The sequence below is a fragment of the Egretta garzetta genome, unplaced genomic scaffold (assembly GCF_000687185.1).
Source record: "Egretta garzetta isolate BGI_Z169 unplaced genomic scaffold, ASM68718v1 scaffold713, whole genome shotgun sequence".
Lineage (NCBI taxonomy): Eukaryota > Metazoa > Chordata > Aves > Pelecaniformes > Ardeidae > Egretta > Egretta garzetta.
In genome coordinates, this window is record NW_009259104.1 from 870,182 (window position 1) to 891,808 (window position 21,627).

Below are 21,627 nucleotides of genomic sequence, written 5' to 3' on the forward strand. Positions count from 1 at the left end.
GGGTGGGTGGGTGGGGCTTTGTGGGGGACCCTGATGGAACACTATAACTTGCAGCCCATCCTCACATACTCTAAGGGAAGCTTTCAGAGACAAGGGTGCACCCTAATACATGGAGGGAGGGGGATGGGCTGGGAAGATAATTATCTATTTTCCTATTAAAATCTTTTCTACCTTCATTTGAATGATCTAGTCCTGGCATCTGTCAGAGACTGGTTATGGAAAGAGATGGTATGGGGACATAATCAAGTCTTAAATTTTCTCTTGGCCTTTCTCACTGTCTGTCAGTCCCTTAGTAATGTGCTGCAGCTCTGAACCAGGAGGCCTGTTTCTTGAGGCTGGAGGTACAGGTTCATCCCAATGTTCATTCAGTTCCTAGCTTTGTGTTTCAAGTAAGGCAGGGAGTTTGGAACAGTAACATATAGCCACTAAGGACAGTATCATCCAATATCATCATGGTGCCAGCTTTGATTACTTCTGGTTATGCCTAAGAAAAGGTCTCTATCTCTCCATCCTTCCTTTGAGTTAACTCTTCTTACAAAGGTCTTAGCACATACATTTCGCATGCCTTGAATATCTGGTGTATACTATTGTGTTCAGTAGCACCTCAAATTTCAGATTTTCTTATTACCTTGGTTAATATAATTTTCCATTTATGTAAGAAGCTTTTAATGAACTGCCTTGTCATGTGACCATAAATACTTTTGCAGTCAAACATCAGTTACCCAGACTTTTACAATCACAGGGAAGTTGTTCAGAACACTTGTGTTAGGAAATAGCATGAGACCTCCATGGTGACACATGGATGCACTTGTACCCTATGTGTGGACGTTGTGTCCAGTGCAGCAAAGTAAAAGGAAACTGAAGACCAGGATGGAGCCTTCACAGAGCATTCACACGTAACGTTTCTCTGGAACAACATGATAAAGATCTTAGGACACTTAATATGGAATGAGAATTTCTTTTACTGTTTAACTTCGAAGCTGTACGCTGTACCGTTCATGAATTATTTTGCTGGTGTGAGGAAATCGGGTACAAATGGCAAGTAACTGTGTCACCAAGCAACATCATTCATGATGCCCCTCATAACCATGAGAGGCCACTGTTCTTCAGCTGCCAGACTTGGCAAGCACATCAAGTATCAGCTTAAGATTCAATGGCAGGTCTAACTATACGTCATTCTGGATCATGAGGTTCTTATGGAGCCTTTACAGTGACTTTCCCCTCTATATATTTGTTTGTGAAACACACGACATTTGGGAAGGTGAAATTCAGTTCCAGTGGGGCACAGGGGGCAAAAACAGTGCTGGAAGGAGTTGATGTCTTTTATTCTGCTGTTATTTGTTTGGTGAATATGAGCTGCTTTGCATCATATGCCCAGGAACTGTGCAGTCCTGGCACAGCTCACCCCCATGGCCACTTTGCTGTGCTGTACGCCCTTTATACGGCCTCTGCGCCTCACGTCCCTTGGGTATTGTAATTGTGATAGCTCAGCTGCAAATAGGTTTGATTGTACTCAGTTACAGAGGAAAGAGTTGGATTTTCACTGTTTAGAGTTCGACTGAATAAGCATGGGAGGTTTTGTATATATTTTCATGCTTCTGTGTTGACAAAAGAAGACCAGGGTTACCCAATAGGAAGTTTAATTTTCTAGTAGCTGTCAATGGCTTTACCATTATTAAGACATGTGAAAATATATTTTAAAATAGGTGTATGTGTGATTCACAGTTCTCTTATTTTGGCCAACAGATTTCATGCCAGAGAAATACTGCAGAATGTGCAAGTTATTGTGGGGTTTTTTTGTTTGGGGTTTTTGGATTTTTTTTTTTTTTTTTTTTTTTTTTTTTTTCTAGGTGGTGAGGGGTTTTTTTTTTTGGGGTTTTTGGTTTTTTTTTTTTTTTTTTTTTTTTTTTGGCTAGAACTGGTATTTAGTGTTAGCATGCCTGGATATCTCCCTGAGGATTAATTTATCAAACACTAAATAAAACATGTCTTCTGACTGTTTTCTTTTTCCTAATGTTTATTTTCCATGCCAATAGAGAGGTTACTTTTTTTAAATAGAAAGTGGATGGAAAGCAAGAAAAAGACTTAACAGGAGAAGAAAGATGCTGAAGAAATGATGGGGAGCCAGTCTATTGTGCACCAATCTATCACTTTCTCTTGGGAGAATACGGAAATGACTTGCCTATAAAATTCTCATTAGCCTAAAATAAGCAAAAATCTCTTCTGGAATCTTATTAGGCAATGTCAAATTGAATAATAAAGGCTTGTTTTTAATGAACTCCTGAGGACACTGGTTGAGCTTTAGCACTACTGAAGTGTCTCTTACAGTCCATTTCCCTATCTTCATGATACTGCTCTGTGCTGGGCTGTCTGGGGAAGAAAAAAAAAGGGTCATTTAACAATGTTACCGGATTTGGGAAGACAAATGGCTTCCTGATTGTCAACTTGTCCACATGCCAATAACAAAATCTGGTATAATTTGCCTCTTTTGTTATTCCAGTCTAATTCCATGTGAGGATGCTTGTTTTGGAATTAAATTGCTCTCTTTCAAATTAAATCAGCCAAAGGTTAGTTTATTATGTTTGAAACTAATGTGCTCAAGTAGGGCACGCACAACTTTGAAACAAAGTAGCTAAATTTGTAAATTAGAAGTGATTTAACTGTTTTATCATAATTTTTATGCAGGAATGACTCAAGTCTAGAGAATCATTTTGCCTTTATGAGGTGACTAGAAAGTGATTAGCAGTTTCCACTGCATATACAACAATTGACCAACTTCAAAGTATTCAGTGGTTTGGTTTGATTCAGATAAGCAACTTTCAGCTTGCATGTTTATCCAGGACTTATCTGAACTATTTGGGTTGAAGTAGGTAATAGGAAAAAAGCCTACAACTAACCATAAGTTAATATTTTACGTTAATAAAACATCAGCAATTCTTAAAGAAAGAAGCAGGAGAGACTAAAAAATTTGGACACGCTCCTTGACTGATAGAAATCATCTTATCTCTATTAAAATTGATATAGACCAGTGATATTTAACTTCCTTCCATATGTGGAAACCTAAAGGTTTTCCTTATGGTGTATATGTCATGGGATCAAATTTAGCTATTAATATTGAATCTGTTACTTTTAGTGTACTACTTAAAACGTTCTTAGGCTTTTCGGGTTCCCCTCTCGAACACCTCCTCTGTAGCCCTTTTAAAGTTTTGTTTTAAGGATGTATTCAGGCAGAAGCAAGTGGATGGCATTTAAACTGTTGTGCTAAGCTCTGATCTTTCTCAATTTATTCTTTTCTCCTGCTGTCCCTTTCAAATGGCAGATGGAGACAGTACGTTAATGTAATACCACTTCCAAAGGGAATTAAAATGAATTTTAGGCACTTGAAGTATGTTCCTCCATATGCAGTTGTAGAAATTGGCATCAGGGACTTTGCTGATGCCTTTGGACATGAGATATTCAGTAACCACTACTTTCCAAGCCAAGTGTGATGGACTTTTAACCATGGATGAGAGAGAATGGCTCAACTGAGTTGGTGCATGGAGGCAGGTGGGTTTCAACTCAGCTGAATTTAGGTGAGGCACATAAACTTCCATGCTATGAATAGCTGGGCTAGGAAAGTCAAGGTATATATTTGCAAGTGTCAGCTGAGAGATTTGTACATTGGAAGTGAGGTTCAGAAAAACTAGCTGGTATGTGGGCTTTGTTTCCTTTTCCTTTTGAAGAGTGAGTGGGGGTGCAACTCTGGGGCGTACAAAGGGCAGAATGTCAGGGCACACCTCTGGTCAGGGACAGGTTAAAATCTCAGATAGAGACTGTAAAGCACTTCCTTCCTCATCCTGTCTTCAGTTTTCCTGACCCACAGCCTTCCCCCAGCTCTTGCCAAGCTTGCCTGTGTTACTGGCTAACTCTCCCCTTCCTTTGTGTTCTTCAACTGAGCATCTGATGAAATCCAGCTCCCACCATGCCTCGCGCTGGTGCTTGCACGATGCTGCTCTGACTCCCTTATTCAACCTGCTGGCCTGTGCCAAAGCTTGGGAGCAGTCTTAGTACCTCTAGTGCTTCTGCACACTTTTCCATCCTGGCCTCCATTTCTAAATTTCCCTTTTGCTGCCTGCAAGCTCTCCCTGTCATAGTTACTTCTTCTGGTGTGCCATTCTCCAGTGCTGCCAGCACCTCGTATTGGTGATGGAAGTGGCTCGCGGGCAGGCTCCCCCCTTGCTGCTTTCCACAGGGACAACGGCTGGTGCTGTGGGGCAGAGGATTTTGTAGCACACCTTGGATATGCACTTCAAGCGAGAGCTGTGGTGACTGCAGGGATGCACCACCTTCACGTTTTCTTGACCAGACTAATCCTTGAACTAAAAATTTCAGTTTAATCTGCACATCTGTACGTGCAGATTAGCCCAGGGTCATTAGCTTTCTTACAGAGAAAACATTTTAAATTAAATAAGATAATTGGTGAGCAAATATGCAAGGTATTTTGCAGTTGTTAGTTTCCAACCTGGGCCTTGATTCCGCACAGTTTTGAAGACACCAGACCCATCTGGTAAAGCACACAAAGGGGTATTTAACAACAGAGCTCATTCCATCTTGAGTATCCAGCACAGGTGTAAACTCTTTCTTGGACTGGGACCACTATGCCAGTATGGCTTGGACTTCTGTAACTTGAGGATACTAAAGTGTGTTGAACAGGTTCTGCTATTTGTCATCGTTTGCAGTGGGCAGTGCATGAGACTGTGCTACAAGATTAGCTTGATAGTTTTTCGGAATGGGACTTCAAAACGCCTAAGAGGGAGTATAGGGCTTCACGTTCCTCTCTTGACGTGTTGGCCTGCATGTATGAGAGCTCATACAGAACTTTATTAACAAGCTGAAAATCTGAACACTTTATTATTTGAAATCACTTTCTAGGGGCTTTGCTACTCAAAAAAAAATGACATTCAGATGTATGCTTTGTACCTTTCAATATTTGTCAAAGATTAAATTATCACAGCCAGCTCTTAGGCTACTGATCAACTCTTATAAAAACATACCTGTTTCAGCTTAGGTAAGTGAGATGGCCACAGCATCTGCAGATTTCTCCTGTGTTGCTCTACACTTAACCTGGAAAAATGTCTGAGTACTGCAAAGCCTGAAGTACAAGTCTTCTGTGGTTTAAGATCTTAACTGGAGGCAGTTAACACATTTGTAAATGATCTCTGTATATCAGGTTTTCTTTAAATTTGAGGTCGAATACAAAATGATTCTGTGGGAATTTGAAGTTCCCCAGCAGTTTGGAGCAGTGACCATCAAGTTTTTTTTAGATGGTGGGCTCAAAGTTCTACTGGTGTAGGGCTGATAACTTGCCTTTATTTTCAGAAGGGCATAAAATGTAGTCCAAACTGGGTCAGGACAGTGCAGCCTGCGCAGCAGAGAATGACTTAGAGTAGCTGCTGAGGTAGGGTGCGGAAAGAGAATGGTGCCATGGGCATCATTTGACTGATTGTAGTTTTGTGCTTGGTGACTCCGTGTAAATGTCTATGTTTCAAAGTTGCTGGCAGGACTCCTGCTGGTTTCATGGGCTCTTTGATCAAGCCTAGTTTGAATAAAATAGCCTAGGAAAAAACCCGTCAGATCAGTAAATGGAAAATGGGCATTTTTCCTGCAGAAAATGGGGTATATGTTGCTTTTAAAATTTTTTCTTTGGAAACACTTTGGCTTTCCAAAGAATTAATTCTTAATTGAAACAATTTTGTATTAATAAACTAACTCTTTTAAAACAAACAATTTATTTCCACTTAATATATCTTTTTGAGTTTTGCTTTTCTGGTGAGATATTTTATTCCTTTCTTTGTGTTCCTTTTTTGGTTTTCCCTTTTTCAAAATACTAGAAAACAGTGAAAGAGTGGGAACGAAACTAGTAGGAACATGTAATAAAAAAAATGTGAAAATTAATGTCTTTGTTTTTTTTTCCAAACAGCTAAATGAAACTTCATCTTGCACAAAAAAAAATGCTTGCCGCTCCTGCGCATGGGTTAACCATCCTTTTTTCTGTTAACAAAGTTGTCGTATAGCACACAAAGACATATAAAGCCAAACCCTGTGGGACTCCAAAATGCCCCCACTCAGGGATTCACCACCCACATAGAAGAGCCTGATGGCTTTTAGTGTATGTGGATGTTGATCCCTTCTGTCGTCAAAGCAAAAAAGGTACAAAGAAGGGGTAGCTCTGCCAATGTCAGTCCATCCATGCTGAGCTGCGCTGGCTGAAGAGCTCTCCCGGGGATTTTGGTTAATGGGTGAGGGTAGCATAGTCAGGCCGGGATGATGAACATTTCCAGCTCTTCTCTTACGCTCTCTTCTCCCTCTCCTCTCCAGTGCACGGGTGGCTGAGCAGCTCCTGAATGGAGAGCAGAATAGCCACCCGACATCCATTTTTAGGTAAATTGCCACTGATTTTGGTTTGTCTTGAACTTGTCATAGTTCATAAGGAGTTTGGCCAGTCATGCACCAGGAGCAGGCATCTGAGGCAGAGGTTGCTTCCAGCTCTCCCAGGGCATGATCCCTCTTGTCAGTCCCAGCTCTCAGCTCTACCTCTTCTGTTAACCCAGGGGAGAGGATGGGTCTCATTTAGGATGGTGCTCTGCAATCCTCAGCAGCAGCCTCCCACAGGATGATTGCGTTCAGCCTAACTGACATGCCTCTGTCTCTTCCTCTAGATTGCAGTTTTGGAGGAAATACATACAACAGCTCTATGAAATGGCACCTCCCTAGCAATCCCTGTGTTACCTACCAGTGCCAGGTAAGGATGTCAGCAGCATCATGTTAACTGACTCGTGAGCTTTTCCCATGAAATTCTGAGCCTTTTTATCCAGTCCAAATAACCCGAAATATTTTATGACTAATGCACAATACAGAATTTGTGTTTAAAGTAGTATAAACCCGCTCAGATGTGGCCAGCTATAACCAAACATTCAGAAGGATAGGTTTTATATGACTTGAGTACCCAAACATTGCTGAAGCAGGGGTGCGCAGCCCTGCCATTTCCTGCTGTCTTGACCTTGAAGTAAGTCCTCATTTTTCAGCTTGATAAGCCTTTTCTGAGGCACAAATTATTATTTTAGTAATTGGACACTTTCTGTGTGTATGTGCCCATGAGTTTTACCTGGGATGTTCTCTAAGAGAAACCCACAACCAAATATTTTCCTGGGCTCCTGTAACACAGTGCTATTTTTTGTAGATTACCTATCTGCAACCATAACATTTGCAAGATTGTCCATTTTCAGGCACAAACCAAGTAATTGGAGTTGGACAAGATGACCTCTAAAGGCCCCTTCCAACCTAAAGCATTCTATGATTCTATGAATTACATAGATAATTTTAGTTTCTGCCTGTGAATAGATCTGCAATTTTTGCTGATAATTAGATCCAGTATTAATAATAACACTCAGGCAGCTACTAAGAATCACAGCTGTTGGAAAGAGGAGAGATGAATGAGGATGAAGAACTTCTACAAATAGGAGATAAGGGTTTCAAGATTTTTCTCCTTTTCTGTGCTACTTCTGCTCTACAAAACCCGCCCATGTTTTTAAAGACAAATGCTCTGAGAAGAATGAAGTTAGAGCAGCAGTATTCTGTATCCTTGCACTTAATGAAAAGGTGCTCACAGCTTGAATTTAGATACTCTGATCACTACTAGCTGCATGAAATGAGCAATTCTTTATTGTCTGTTTCAATGTTTAAATGCAAAACTGGGTGATCCTGTTTACATTAGACCAACACATTCAAAAACCAGGTTTCCCTTGCCTCCAAATGCAAAGCTGCAAGCAGCAAAAGAAGTAGCAACCTTTTGTGCACAGATCCTCACACCCAGATTTGTTCAGGAGGACTCTTGACTTCTGGAACAAGAAGTACAGGAAATGTTAATTTGCTAATACTTATCAGGCGAAGCATCAAAGATAAGTGTCTCCCCTCTACAGAACAAGATGCTTTTATCTGCTTTCTAAGTCTTTTTTCCTCCAAGGGGAGAGGGACGGGAATGCCTTGTGTCTGGCCTGTTTTCACCAGAGCTGCATGGCAGATTGCTGAGGCTAAGGATTCCTGATAAAGCAGGATTCCTTTTCCTGAGAAGGTGCTTGTTTTCTTACCTGATGCATTTTAAGGCAAATCCCGTGTCTGGAGTCAGGGAGACTCAAGTGGACCTTTTGACTGTGGATTAACCTGAATCCTGATACCAGGCAGCAGGTAGAGAAAGAAAAGAGGTTTTGAAATCCAGTGCTCCGCAGCATGTGCTGTGCTTTTATTGTACCACTAGTAATTGTGGATTTTTTCCTTGTTAGAGCAACCACAACGCTGACAATGAGCATGTCTGATCCACTTCTTTTTCAGGAAGGAGTGATAGTAGAGTCGGAGGTACAGTGTGTTGTTCATTGCAAAAACCCTTCCAAGCTCATGGGAATGTGTTGTCCTGTGTGTCCAGGTGAGATTTCGTGGGAAGATGCTGTTCCACATGTGCAACTGTATTTCTAATGATAACCAACATCATCTGGGAGGTTGCCTCTAACTTCTCTGTCATACTTGACAAGTTACTAAAATGTGGCCAGTGGTTTGCAATGCACTTTTGACACAAGGGCATACTTAATATTTTTTAGTAAAAGACATGCCACATATTTATTCATGTTGTTCTTCAGCAGGTCTGTCAGCTGGGTTTGCCTGGTTGGTGACTCGGATTTTGTTAGGAGGGGAAGTATAAGAGTAATCCTAGAAGAGGAGACTCATTTTTTGACGGGGAGTGGGTTGCCTTTGTGAAGCATGGTGGCAGATTAACCTGGTTTTATAGGCTAATTTAATTTTAACAGATGTTTTGTAGGTAAGCATTGCTCCAGCTGAGATGTAACAGGTTTATTTTGTTCTAATTTGTTGTAATTTTTGCCAACATCTAGTATAAACTCAGGGAGTAAGTACGAGTAGTAAAAAGTGAACGGCTTAGAAAAGTGTTTCAAAGCCACTTCTAATGGAAGATCTAACTTAGCCTTAACTTCATTGGTGCAAATTTATCTGCTGTAGAAGGATGCCAGCTTTCCCCACAAAGATATTTGGGCGTTCTCAAGGCCTTTGTAAAGGCCTCTGAAGTGATTTGTATCGGAGAGGATGGTACAATTTAATTTTCATATTGTCCTATGGTGGGGTACGTTTTAGGGAAAAGGCAGCGTGCTATCCTGAGGTAAACTTATTCAAATGCTGTTTTCCAGGTTGTATATTTGAAGGGAGACATTACAATGAAGGAGAAGAATTTAGGCCTGAAGGAAATAAATGTACCAAGTGCTCTTGTATTGTAAGTATTTGCCTTTTGGCATTGTATCTCCCTGTATGAACTTCAAAAGGCGCGTTATTATTGCCATAACAAAGCAAAAAATATAAGGAATTCAACACTATGCATTCTTCTCTTGGAGTTCAAGTTTCTATTGAAGGTTTTACTGCACTAATACATTATATCACTCGTATTCTCTGTTTATTGTCTATTTTTGTGACCTCACACTGTGCGCAGATAGAGCAGGATTTCAGGAGAGGCTTGATGTGTTAAATTGGTGATGCTTATTTTTTGTGATGGCATCGTGCAAGAGGAGACAGAAAGATTTGGGGGTTTCATCTGTTGATAACATTTATTAGATGTTTCCTTAAACATCTTTTGCAAGGATTGCTCTCAGCTGTAGGTGGCAAGGGCCTTTGCTCTGAATTACTGAGTGAAATGATGAGGGCAACCTTCTTATGCTGTCCCAGGTGGATTTTGGCTTGATGCTTAATGAGAAGGTCATATCCTGGATTTTATCCTTCACTAGCAACAATATAGAGAGGAAGTAATAATTGCATCCTTTGGGTAACGAGCACAGGCTTCTCTTACACTTCCATTAAGTCAGAAGATAATGCTGTGTGAGTTGGGGCAGATAACTTTGACTGCATTGGTGTGATCTGAGAGACCAGTAGAATGCAAAGTTCAAATCTCTGCTTTTATTGCAACCTATGGGCTGGTTATCAGCAGAAAATGCAAGACCAGGGAACTTTACATTTCAGTAGAATGCCAAGACTTTTGTCAGTACCAGGCACAGCTCTCCTGCATCATGAAAATAAAATAAAAAAGGGAGGAGAGAAGGATAGAATTAAAAAATTAATATGTATTTATACATAGACGCACACATACATTTAATGAAGCTGCTGCAGAGAACTGTTTAGCAGGAAAAAATCCTGGTAATCTGCAAAATTGATTTACACTAAATCATCACTGCTACTGTGGAGAATTAGGCTGCTCAGGTGGTTTTGGTTTGGTGGGTTTTTTTGTTGTTTTCTGTGGTTTTTTGTTTTTTTTTAAGTTTTAATCCTTTTTTAAGTTTTAATGAAAATATGCCGTCACACATATCATGGTGATATATGTCCTGGGCTCCTGCTCTCCTGAATGCCTCCTGTCCCAAGCTGAGGAACATTGCTCCCTCTGTACTCGGTGGGTGCCCCTCTCACTTCAGCTGTAAAGCAGTAGCTTTACACTGTGGCTTTCCTTAGTCGTGTTCCTCAGGGGAAGGCAGGTCTGAATGGTTGAGAAGTCTGTGGAGACATGCTTGAGTCTTTATGTGCCGTGCTTTGCTCGTTCTTCAGTACTGTAGAGATATTGCCTATTGCCCAGTTGTTGGCATGCCAATATCTCCTCGATCAACTTTCCTTTGTTCCCTAAATAGCAAAAGCAACTGTGCCAAGAAGACTGTGTGCACATGTGGGTGTGTGTATCTGGGGGAGAAAAGTTAAAGAAATACAGGGTATACAGGGTCAGACTCAGGGGTCTTTCCTTGACAGTTACCAGTCCCAGGTACATTAGAGAAGGAAATGCATCAGGTATTGATAGTAAGAGATTTAAAACCTCAAGCAAGAGGCTTAATGATTGCTTCCGAGAAAGGCAGTCTTACAGTTTTGGATGTTGGTGACATCTGTATAAAATGTCCAGCTCTGATTCTGAATCTTAATGACAGCCAAAGAAATGCCATCTGTGTGTAAGCCGCACCTGACCTTCCTTCTCCCTCTCTCCAATGCATTTTTTTACTGCCTCTTGCCCATTCCCTTCGTAATTTGGGCCCATGCTAATTCCTATGTAATTTACATTGGAAGCAAATAATGGGGGCATCCTCAGGGCTGTGGCCATGGTTTGCTGCCTGCTTTACATCCATTCCCTTTGGGGAATGGGTCCCCTCTTATCTAAGCAGTTGGTGGATGTCTTCTTTAAAGATACCTATCTAGTCATGTGATGTGATGGGAAGGGGCTTGTGTATGATGTGCTGTAACTTGTGCAGGCTTTAATAGATGAAAGGTAGCTCCTCACCCAAATTAGATTTTTCTGGAATTTGCGATGTGACTATTTCGTGAGTCTTTTGTGGAAACGTGGCAGAGGAAGTAGCGCAAATTATTGTCAAGGTATTTTGGAGGGGGTAAGGATTCAATGCACCTTCACTTCAGGATGAATTCTGCATTTTACTTGGGAGCAAGCTTTTATATCAGTGGATTATTCTGGACTCCATAGGCCATCACTGTCCCAGGGGTAGCTCAGGCTGGGACTGCAGACAGCATTGAACAGGAAGAGAGTAAGGAGAGATGGCTGGGGTTTGTTTTCACAGAGAGATGTAGGGCTGTCCCGGGCTCACTAAATGTATTAAAATGGGGAAATACAAAATGGAATTTTACAGTTGCAAAATGATGCACTCAAAAGTCAGCAGGCCTGGACCATGGGGCCCAATCTTTGGAAAGCTCTTTGGTACTTCAAGTTTGTGGTATTTTCAGCTCAAAGCAGTGCCTACTGGATCCTATTGAGCTCCTAAAGAATGTGAAATGGTTGTTAAGATGTTTTTTTTGTTGTTGTTTTTAACATGCATTACGTGTGCAAATGAGGACAAAGTGGGGATCTTGGGAGCTGGGGATCCCCATCTCATTGGAGCAGACTGGCCGATTGCAGAGCTTCCCTTGGTCTCCTTGGCCCCGAAGGGTAGGCAAAGCAATGGCACGGCTACGCGTGGGCAATTCACTCAGACCTTACCTGCCGCATGCTCGACTCATTAATACGGTTTCTGTTTAACACCACTTGTGGTTCCAGTTATTATCTGCTGAAAACTGGACCAAACCCACCAAACTCATTTCATGTAGGTCACCAAAACAACGCATTAGCCAATAACTTTTGGGTTGCTACCGAGCCAGGCCGCACTTGCAGCGGCGAGGCTGAGATGAAAGGCCCTGTATTCCATTACTGCTCTCCTCAGCGAGCCGCTCCTTGGGGCGACTAAGATTTCTTGCTGAAAATGGAAATGTATCACCTCTCACTCAATGCATATTGCCTGTCAGGAGTGAACGAGCTGCCTTTTAATGACTCGGTTTCTCTGGGGAGAGGCATTTGTGTAAGGAAGGTGGACGGGATAATAGGGATCTCCTCGCACCCCGGCTGAAACCCAGCTGTCTCACAATAATTCATCTGTCTGACCTGTTCCTGCTTTTCGTGATAGGCCAGCGGCCTCTTCTAGAGAAACCTTGGATATTTTCCTTACCATAAGCACCTACTTAAGTGAAGGACTGGTTACTTTAATCAAGTGTTATTTCTCCGATACTACTTTTATGAGGTCGAGAGTGTGTTTCTGCTTGCGCAGTGAGAGGACTTGGCTTACATGTTTCCTTTCCTACAGCCTGCATTAAAATAGTCAGACTGTAATTATCTTAACTGTTTTAGTTTTCTCTTTTCATGTAGCACATTTGGAAAAAAAAAAAAGAAATAGCAGAGGGGGAAGGAGACAGAGCCAGGGAGGGAGGAGAGGAGGTTTGGCAGGAAAGTGACCTTGCGTGAGAGCGGTAACCATGGAGAAGCTTATCTTTAAATGGTAGTATCCAAACTTATAACATGCCCCTTTTGACTCACACCGCTGTTACCCAGACCAAGGGCGCTGCGCGTTTCGGCATGTGAGGCATGCGGCGGTACGAGGCACTGCCATGCTGAGAGCGCGCAGCGCTATGGAGACGCCGCAGCCCAGGACCCGTCTTCCTCCACACCCCCGCGGGGAAAAGGGGAGTGGACCTGCTCAGGAAACAGTTGGAGGCTGGATTACGGCATTGCTGGGATGGCGGAGGGCTGGGAGCGGGAAGGGTCGCCGCCGTCTATCCTGCAGGGAGGAATGGCGTGGGGATGACCATTGGCAGGGCAGTCACGCACGTTTTGTCCCCAAGCAGCATCGTTTTGCTTCTTAGCTGTTCTTCCAAAATGATTTGAAGGAAGTGAAACCCAAACGGCTGGAAGCAGAGTACGGGGGTTTGGGGCCTTTGGAGAGCTGAATTTAAAAGCTCGATCTCCTTTGCATCATCAGGGGCTCAGGCATGCTCAGAGGGACTCAAGACACACACAGCTCCTGGTCTGCAGGTGTATGCGTGGGTCTGTGCAGGAAATGTCTTGTCACTTATGTTCCTGAGTGCTAGGGTGCAAAAACTGCATAATGAAAGTTTTGCACAAAGAAAAGGAAATCGCACCGAGGAAATCTGTTCTTAAATCAATGAGTAACAGGCGTTGCAACTGTGATAAGTAATGAGAAACTACATATGTTAGTGTTTTGGATACTGAGGGTGGAATTCATCTCGTCTAGCTCCAGCTATTCAGAGGTAATGTGTCTGGTCTGAGCTACTTATCTGGGCTTCTCTTCAGTTAATGGAGAGAGAGAGAGAGAGATGTGGGATGGATTACTCTCTGCAGATGCCTATCGTCCTCCAGCAACTACAGGGGGAGCCTACCTGGCTCCTTGGCCTCTCAGATGGCTGAAGATAGAGGAGATGGATCCCGCCCCTGCAGTCAGCTGGGTGATAAAGCACCCTGATACTGCTTTAACAGGTATTGGGAGCTGCTGAAATACAGTTCCCACCACAGTGGACTGCAGGGGAGGTACTCCAGTCTATTGGGAAACGCAGGGGAACACGCAATTAAATGTATCTTCAGTGAAGGCTGGTAGCAGAAGCTATATCCAAATTCAAATTTTCATCCTCAGTGCAGTGCCAAACACTGATCTTCCCAAATGTCCATGTATTCCAGCATGCTTTCATTCAGCTCCAAACTCCAGCAGACCCTGTCCACCCCCACTTTGGGGGCTAAGAAATGTAGTCAGAGGGTTGTAGTCAGGGGTGGAAAAGCAAAGCGTTGGTCTTTTGGTAGGAGGAGTGTTCACTTTCTCAAAGTTAGTGGCATAAGTGGAAGTGGTTGGCTTACGAGTGGATGCAAATGGAGAGCAGTAAGCATTTAGGGATATGAAGGGGTGTTTACCGTGTCTTTCTGTGAACCCCCGCGTAAGTTGGTCTGCAGATTTTCCACAAGACTAGAAAGTTTGATTTTCTGACTAGACTAATAAAAACGAAAATCTTCCAGGTAGGTGAAGTATGACTGTGCAGGTAGGTGTGAAAGAGCAAGGACTTGGTATGTGCTGGACTTCAGCAAGAAAAATAATGCAGCATAGAGACATAGGCAGTGTCCTGTTATTTATTCTTTCTTTGATTTTTTTCAGACCTCAGAGACGATACCCACTTCCATGGGAACTGCACACTACATGTGCCATGTCTGAAATACTAAATCCCTCCAATTTTGGAAATATCAAAGTTAAAAAAAAAAAGTAGTTTGGACATTTAAAAAAAAATTGTTAGAAAACAATGTGAGGTGTTTTTCTTTTCACTGACATGCATAGACATTTTTCATCTTCCTTTTGATTTCTCTCAAAAAAATGCAAAAATTTTCTCAAAAAATGTGTCAGAAAAAGTTTAAAATAATTTTAATAAAAGTCGTGGACTAAAGTTAACAATAAAATGAATCACAGTGTTTTTGAAATACAAGTAAACTCTGGAAGAACAATGCAAGTGAGCATAATTCAGTGTAATTTCTCAGTGTAAATCATTCATATTCATAAGCGCTTCAAATCTCAGACTTTAGAAAGCATCTTTCTGTGGCAAGGTCTCATTTCCTTCCTCTGTGGATATTTTAATTTCATCCTACATCTCTCCTACCTGCAGAGCTTCCTAGCTCACCTAGTCTGACTGTGTTGCCAGCTCAGGCTGCAGTAACCCTTCATCATACTTTTAATTTTGGTGAGGATTGAAGGAGTCTTTCTGTGCAGTGGGAGACTGTGCCCAGTTTGGGCACATTTCTAGGGGAGCAGAGGTATTGAGCAGCTTCTTGAAGATCTAGGTGACTCTTTAAGGATCATAAGCCTGGAACATGCAGCATTCACAAAAGGGTTGTCAAGCATTGGAACGGGCTGCCCAGGGAAGGGGTCGAGTCCCCATCCCTGGAGGTATTTACAAGATGGGTAGACGAGGTGCTTAGGGACATGGTTTAGTGGTGGGATGGCAGGGTTAGGTTAACAGTTGGACTGGATGATCTGAAAGGTCTTTTCCAACCTAAATGACTCTATGATTCTATGATTTTTCTCATAACCCTTCCTTCCTCAGAGCCCTTTGCTTGCCCCTTCTGCCCTTCAAGATTCAGTTCAAATTTACCTTCCATGCTTCAGCATGGTCCATGCTTCTCTGGCTGTGCAGTCAGAGGGGTTACCTTCAGCTGTCCTTCTCCCTTCTTTTTACATAGGTAGCACTACCCAGTTGTTATTTCTGAGATGGCATGTATGGCCACCAGCCAAAGGTGAGTGCTCATTGTGCTTTGTACCATAAGGACATGTATTCCTGTCTCCAAGAGATGACAGTGTGGAAGAATAATGTGAAGAAAGATAAGCAGGTGATTTGGCAGATTTCTGTGGGGAATTTTTCCTGCTGGGAAAGAAGGGTTGAAATGCTGAGGAATCGGAGGAAGGAGCTGTGCCTTTATAAGGCTTTTGTTTAGATAGAGACTGTCTTTCCAGTTTGATGATCCAAGATGGTATTGCGATGATTAATGAATTAAGTGATACTAGAAGCCATAAAAGATTTAAAACTTCCTGGGTACCTGAAGGGCCTAAGTGAAAGCTGATTAACAACACCCCCCACCCCACCCCCCAACTCTGCATTGCAAGAACAACCTCTTGCAGCACAGACTAAAAGTGTCCAATGAATGCACAGAGCAGGACAGATTTTGCACTCCTAAAGCATATCAAGAAAAAAAATGTGGTTGACTACTTTTAAATGGTGATAATAAAAGCTTATATCCAGAGCGTAGATTGCTGTAGTTCTCAAGAGCAAAGATACACAGCTTATGCTGTCAGGTATCTGTCCCCTGTCTCATTAAACTTTTCTTAATTAACAAGCGGAGATTGATTGTTCTTATTGACAAAGAAGAATTAAGTACACAGAGCTTTAACAATAAAGGAGAGCTGTTAACAGGCAGCCTCTGATGAGGGGAGTATTTTTTTATTGGCGTTGGGCTGCAATGAAGACTGCAAACATCTCTGCTGTAACTCACTCCTTGCAAAGGCAAGGAACTATCTTGGAGGGAAAACAAAGCAGTAAGACAGCAGAAAACAAAGAACCTGGTTAAAGTAAGCAAACAAGCAAACAAAAAAAAGAACCTGCTGGCCAGCAGGGGATGAAAGGGCTGCACGTGGTTTCAGAAGTGCCTGGTGAAGACAAAGGTTTTATGTGAGGGGGCTGTAGCACTTCTTGTAAGTGGCTTCAAATGGGAATGCGTGTGGCATCTCGTGGGAACGCTTGTGTGCAGAATTGATTTGGGTCTAAAAGATTCCCACAAGTTGTGGTAGGAAGCAGTAAAAGCAATAGTTTGTCAATTAACAGGGCTTTTGTTTGCCAAACATTTTATGAAGAGTCCAAGACCCTTCTGGCTGGTGTTACTATGAAGGAAAGGCTGAGAAGAGTAGGAGTGCTTGGCTTTCATGTTTGTCACCCTTTCAGTTTAAATAAACTTGGATGTCACAGGTTTGGGGGTTGTTATCGGAGCATGATAGTTAATGATTTTAAACTTGCACACAGCTCTCTGTGTCCTGAGAGAAGATGTCTTAGTATGCACAATACTGCTAAATGAATTTACACAAGAGGGCTTAATTAACTGCGTAACACCTACTTGTTTTTCTTTGTCTGATTTTCAAAAGCAAAAAAAAGAAAAAAATTAAAGATTGGAGGCAATACATTTCTACATGTGGAGCTTCATTTTTTAGTTTTTTCCCTTCTCTCTGGTCTGACCTCTGCATCGCTCTGTGTACCATATTTTTTTACTTAATCATGCTGTAGCCATTGACTTTGTTCATATTTAATGTCTTCCATAGAAGACATAAAGTGAAACTTGGCATCATTAAGTTTGAATTGCTGTTGAGATCTAGCGTGATTGCCAAATTCATCTTGACTTGCTATCAGTCTGCCTGAATTCTCCTTGCTCTTTCCACTGCCTTCTACTGCCTTGCTTTTGTTTTCTGCCCTGGAAGTGTTTTGTGTTGATAAGGGAGCAAATTTCCAACTCTGCCTGATAAACTATTCTCCAGCTGGGATATGTGATAAATTAACATTTCTTACAACAAACCAGTCATATAGAAAGACTCTTTGGATTCCACCAATTTTTTAAATGTTAATGAATGTACTTATTACTTTTTTTTGCCTCATTTAATGATGAGAGGCAAACACATTGGATAGTCAAGGGGAGGGAAATGATGCCCAACAAATTATTTTCAAGATTGTGACAGGCTGTAACTTTTTTATACCACTCATCCTCTTACGCTGAGAGCAGGATAGGCAGAATAATTCACTGGCTGTCAAAATAGACATGGGAAACAGAAAATTTAAAAAAAGTTCTTTGAGACATGACAGTGATTTACTTATTCTGCCTTTAACCTGTCAGAAATAAAATTTGACTAGGAGCCAAACCCTCATAACATGGTTGGCGCTCTGCTGTGGGTACATCAATCTGAAGGAAAGATGCAGAAATCCTTGTGGGCAGCTTGGGGTTAGAGTCAGCAGTGGGACATAAGCCCCCAGCTTCCACCATAGGTGCTTAAATATGAAAGGTGTGTCCTTAAAAATGCTTTCTAACTCTAGTGATAGAAATTGCCTGGATGTCTTAACTTTCTTCCAGGAAGTCCTGCTCCCACGGTACCTAAACTTCTGTCCCAAACATGACTAGAACACCGTTAAAGTTGACAATCCCAAGCTTCCTTGAAAACTCAAGAAGTTTTCAGCTCTCTGCCAGAAGATTTGTAATGAAGCATTGAGATTTTCTACAGAAAACAGATGCGGGGTGTGGGGGCGTTCAGAGGGGTTTTTTTCCTTTTTACTGGAGTTTAGTGGCATTACTCAATATTTTGTGCTAAAACCATTGAAATGGAAATTTCTTTATCGCCCCTACTTGTGTGTCAGAGCCAAGGCAATTGAAAGTGCAAAGTCCAAATTTCCAGCCGGCTCAGATCTGATGCTTGAGGCATCTCAGCCCAAAAGGACTAGAGTAGCTTGCATGCTTTGTGTGGTTTCTTTTCCTTTTTTTCTTTTCTTTCTCCAGAATACAGCACCAGGAGTTTTCTGACAGTAGGACAGAAGCTAATGTGCCCTTTGCCAATGGTATCTTTCTTCACAGGAAAACACAGAGCTGGCCTCAGCTCTGAGACCGTAAGAATGAGGAGAGTTTTTTCCCTTTTACCGTCCTCTGTCTCGCACCCGAATATTCAACATGCTGAATAAAAATTTGAAAATGAGACAATGTATGTGAAAATGAGTAATTCCAAGAAGTCTCAGGATTTTGTGCTTTTCAGTGCTCAGTCTGTTCTCTGCCCCCTCTCCTAGTTGCAGCATAGCTTTCCTTCCCCTGGATGCAGCTGAATAGCAATTTTCCTAGCAATCTCAGTTGCTGATGCACTATTTATTCTTTCATCAGCTAGCTGAACTGCCCTGCTCCCTGTCTTTTGAGGTCAGTTTTTTAATTCCCCAAGGTTCCCGCAATTACCATTCCTCCCCCATCAAGGTTTTTTAGTGCTGCACTTAAGCAAGTATGGGTATGTACATGTCTGGGACCATGCAGGGAGAGAAGATCCTGCATTTATTATATCTTCTATTATCCACTGCTCTTTGTAATTGACATGGACGTGTAAAATCTCTTATTAGTAGTACTTGCACAGCATCTGTTACTATGACTTTGTCTCTTTTGACTGTGAACCTGATTCTAACACAGCGAGCATTTTATAAAGCAGCTAAGTGGGAATAGGACCCATAAAAGCTGACACCTGGTGGAAACCAAGCCAGGGAGGCATTTTCTTTCCCCATGGTGTTGTTACATTCCTCGTGGTCAGCAGTAATAGCTCTGTCTCCTGAAGTATGGGCTGTGGGGTTTTACGCTGTGTTCAAATGGGCATTGCTTGAAGCTTTAGCCTTTATGGTGTTTGGAGGACACATTCTTGCTTCCTGAGTGTTCAGTGCAGCAGAGGTAAAAGCAAGCAATTATATAAAATGAGTAAGTTACAGGCTAATTTGAGGGCCGAGGGGGATGCAAGGAGAAGAAACACGTTTGTACATCAACTGAAATATTGTCAACCCATGTAGCACATTTGCTGTTGTTCCCCTGAGGCTGTTTTTGCAGTATATCTCTGAGTCAGATAAGAGGCTAATAAAGGTACTATTAATACATCTAATGACCAAAAGTACTTTTTGCAGTTTTCATAATGGCTGCCTGTGTTTCTATTTCTAAATATCTTATCCAGCTGCCTCTCATTGCTGTCAGTCTCTGGGAAATCCTTTATCTCTGACTTTCTTCAAACTTACGGAAAGAGAAGGTGGCAAAGTTCCCAAAGTAGACTTGGATTTTGCTTGCTTGTTCCCTGATAATGCTCTTCAGAGTTTACTGAGTAACCCGGTATGCTCTGATTGTAATAAATTTTTGATTCCTGTCTGATTTGTCATGTGAGGCAACGGGTTTCAAACAGAGAGGATGTTCCCTTCTCAGGATGTGACAAGGTTTTAGCAGAGGGGAGCCAAGTCATGCTTGAGGAATAAATTTTTTCCTTCGTGATGTATGGTTGCAAAACAACGTGTAAAGCACACGGTGCTGCAAGGGGCGCAAGCAGGGCTCAGACTCACTGGGACCCCAGAGCTGTTACAGCAAGGGAAGGTGCCAGCCTGCCCACAAACCCCCAGGGTTATCCAGATGGTTCAGAGATAAAAATCTGCAATTTCCAGCTCCCCACAAATTCCTTCATCTCTCCATCATTTTGAACTCTTTTTCTAAATACTTATGTTTATTAAAGCGGGGAAGCACGCATATAGTCCTGGAGGTGGACAGATGAAAGCAAAGGCAAAAAAAGAATTCGTAATTTCTGGCATACAGGATGTATACAGTATTTGCGCTCTTGCAGGCAAAGTACACTAGTCATAAAACTAGTCATACTGGGAGTGGGAGCTTCAAGTCAGTATCACAAAAATAATTTCTAAAATCTCATTTGAAATTCATATCAACTTTTATCAGATGGAAGACTTTCTTCTAGGGATGACACTTGCCTATGGAAGGAAAACCAAAATAAAATGTAGCATACCACATGTGCCCAGTCAGAATAGCCTGAAATATTCATATCTAGAATGCCAACAAGCATATTTGTGGTTTGACTACAGAATAAATAACAATTTCATATTATTAATTAAAAATGATTTAAGCACATGATCTCCGGGTAGTGTATAATAATGAATGTATTAAACTCCACTTCCCCATTTCCCCAGTGCTGAACAGTAATTTGGATAAAATTTACTCTTCTATAATAGCCTGCAAAATTTAATAAAGTTTAATAAATCAGAAGCAATGCTTTGAAAATGTGTAGTACTGTGACAATTTGTCCTCAGCAGCTGGAACACCAGAATGAGAACCTGTCAGCCCTGTGAAATATTATCAAGATGTTTTCTGCAGTCTGTTGACAGAAACAATTTTTTTTTTTTTTTTTTTTTTTTTTGAGCACTCAGATTTTCAACATTTCGGTGCAGGAAGAAAAGCAAGGAAAAGAAATAGGATGGAAATTTTCAAACGTGGTAGCTTATGATTGTGCTCTTAGTTTTGGCTTTTGGTTCCAAAATCTAAATGGCCTCAAATAAGGCGGTGCTGAATACCACCGTTTCCTACTTGAGTGAGAAAGTCTTAACAGCCCTGGCTTTGAAACCCTGGCCCTAGGGAAGACATTTGTTCTAGCCCTTTTAAACCCGGTATCGTTTAGACTTGATGTCTCCTCCTTTTATCTGAATTAAACAATGCTGAACTTAAAAGGATACAAATATTAAAATGAATGTGTTTTCTGTGATAAAATTAAGATCGCTTTGTTTGTAAAAATGAAATCCGGGAGCTGGGTTGGGTGGTGTAAAAATGAGAAGCTAATTATGTCCACTGCATAATTTTATCACCTATTGCTAGAGCGCAGTCAAAACAGCAGACTGCTGTCTTTGGAGATTGCTACGTGCTATCTCTAAATTTTGCAAAACAGAGTTGTTTTTCAGGTAATCCTGTGTGACCCGTGATTTCCCGGTTTAATGAGGTTCATTTCAGTGGTCTTAACTCAGGGATAGATCGAGTCCTGCATTTGTATCTTATTGTTTTGATATTCAAGAGCAAATACTGGCAAACTTTACAGCAACGTCTTGCGTAATGGCTTGGAGGCCAAATAGAAAATTTAGTCTAAATGGATTGTTTTGCCATATTGCAAAAAA

General features: G+C 41.6%; 1 protein-coding gene across 1 annotated transcript in view; it reads left to right on the forward strand.

Moving 5' to 3' along the window:
• BMPER (BMP binding endothelial regulator) overlaps positions 1-21,627 on the forward strand; it is a 153,784-nt gene that overhangs the window by 34,611 nt on the left and 97,546 nt on the right. The window contains exons 4-6 of the mRNA XM_009635303.2: positions 6,699-6,781; positions 8,368-8,458; positions 9,231-9,313. Of these exons, the coding sequence (XP_009633598.1) occupies positions 6,699-6,781; positions 8,368-8,458; positions 9,231-9,313 (257 nt within the window). The remainder of the gene's footprint in view (positions 1-6,698; positions 6,782-8,367; positions 8,459-9,230; positions 9,314-21,627) is intronic.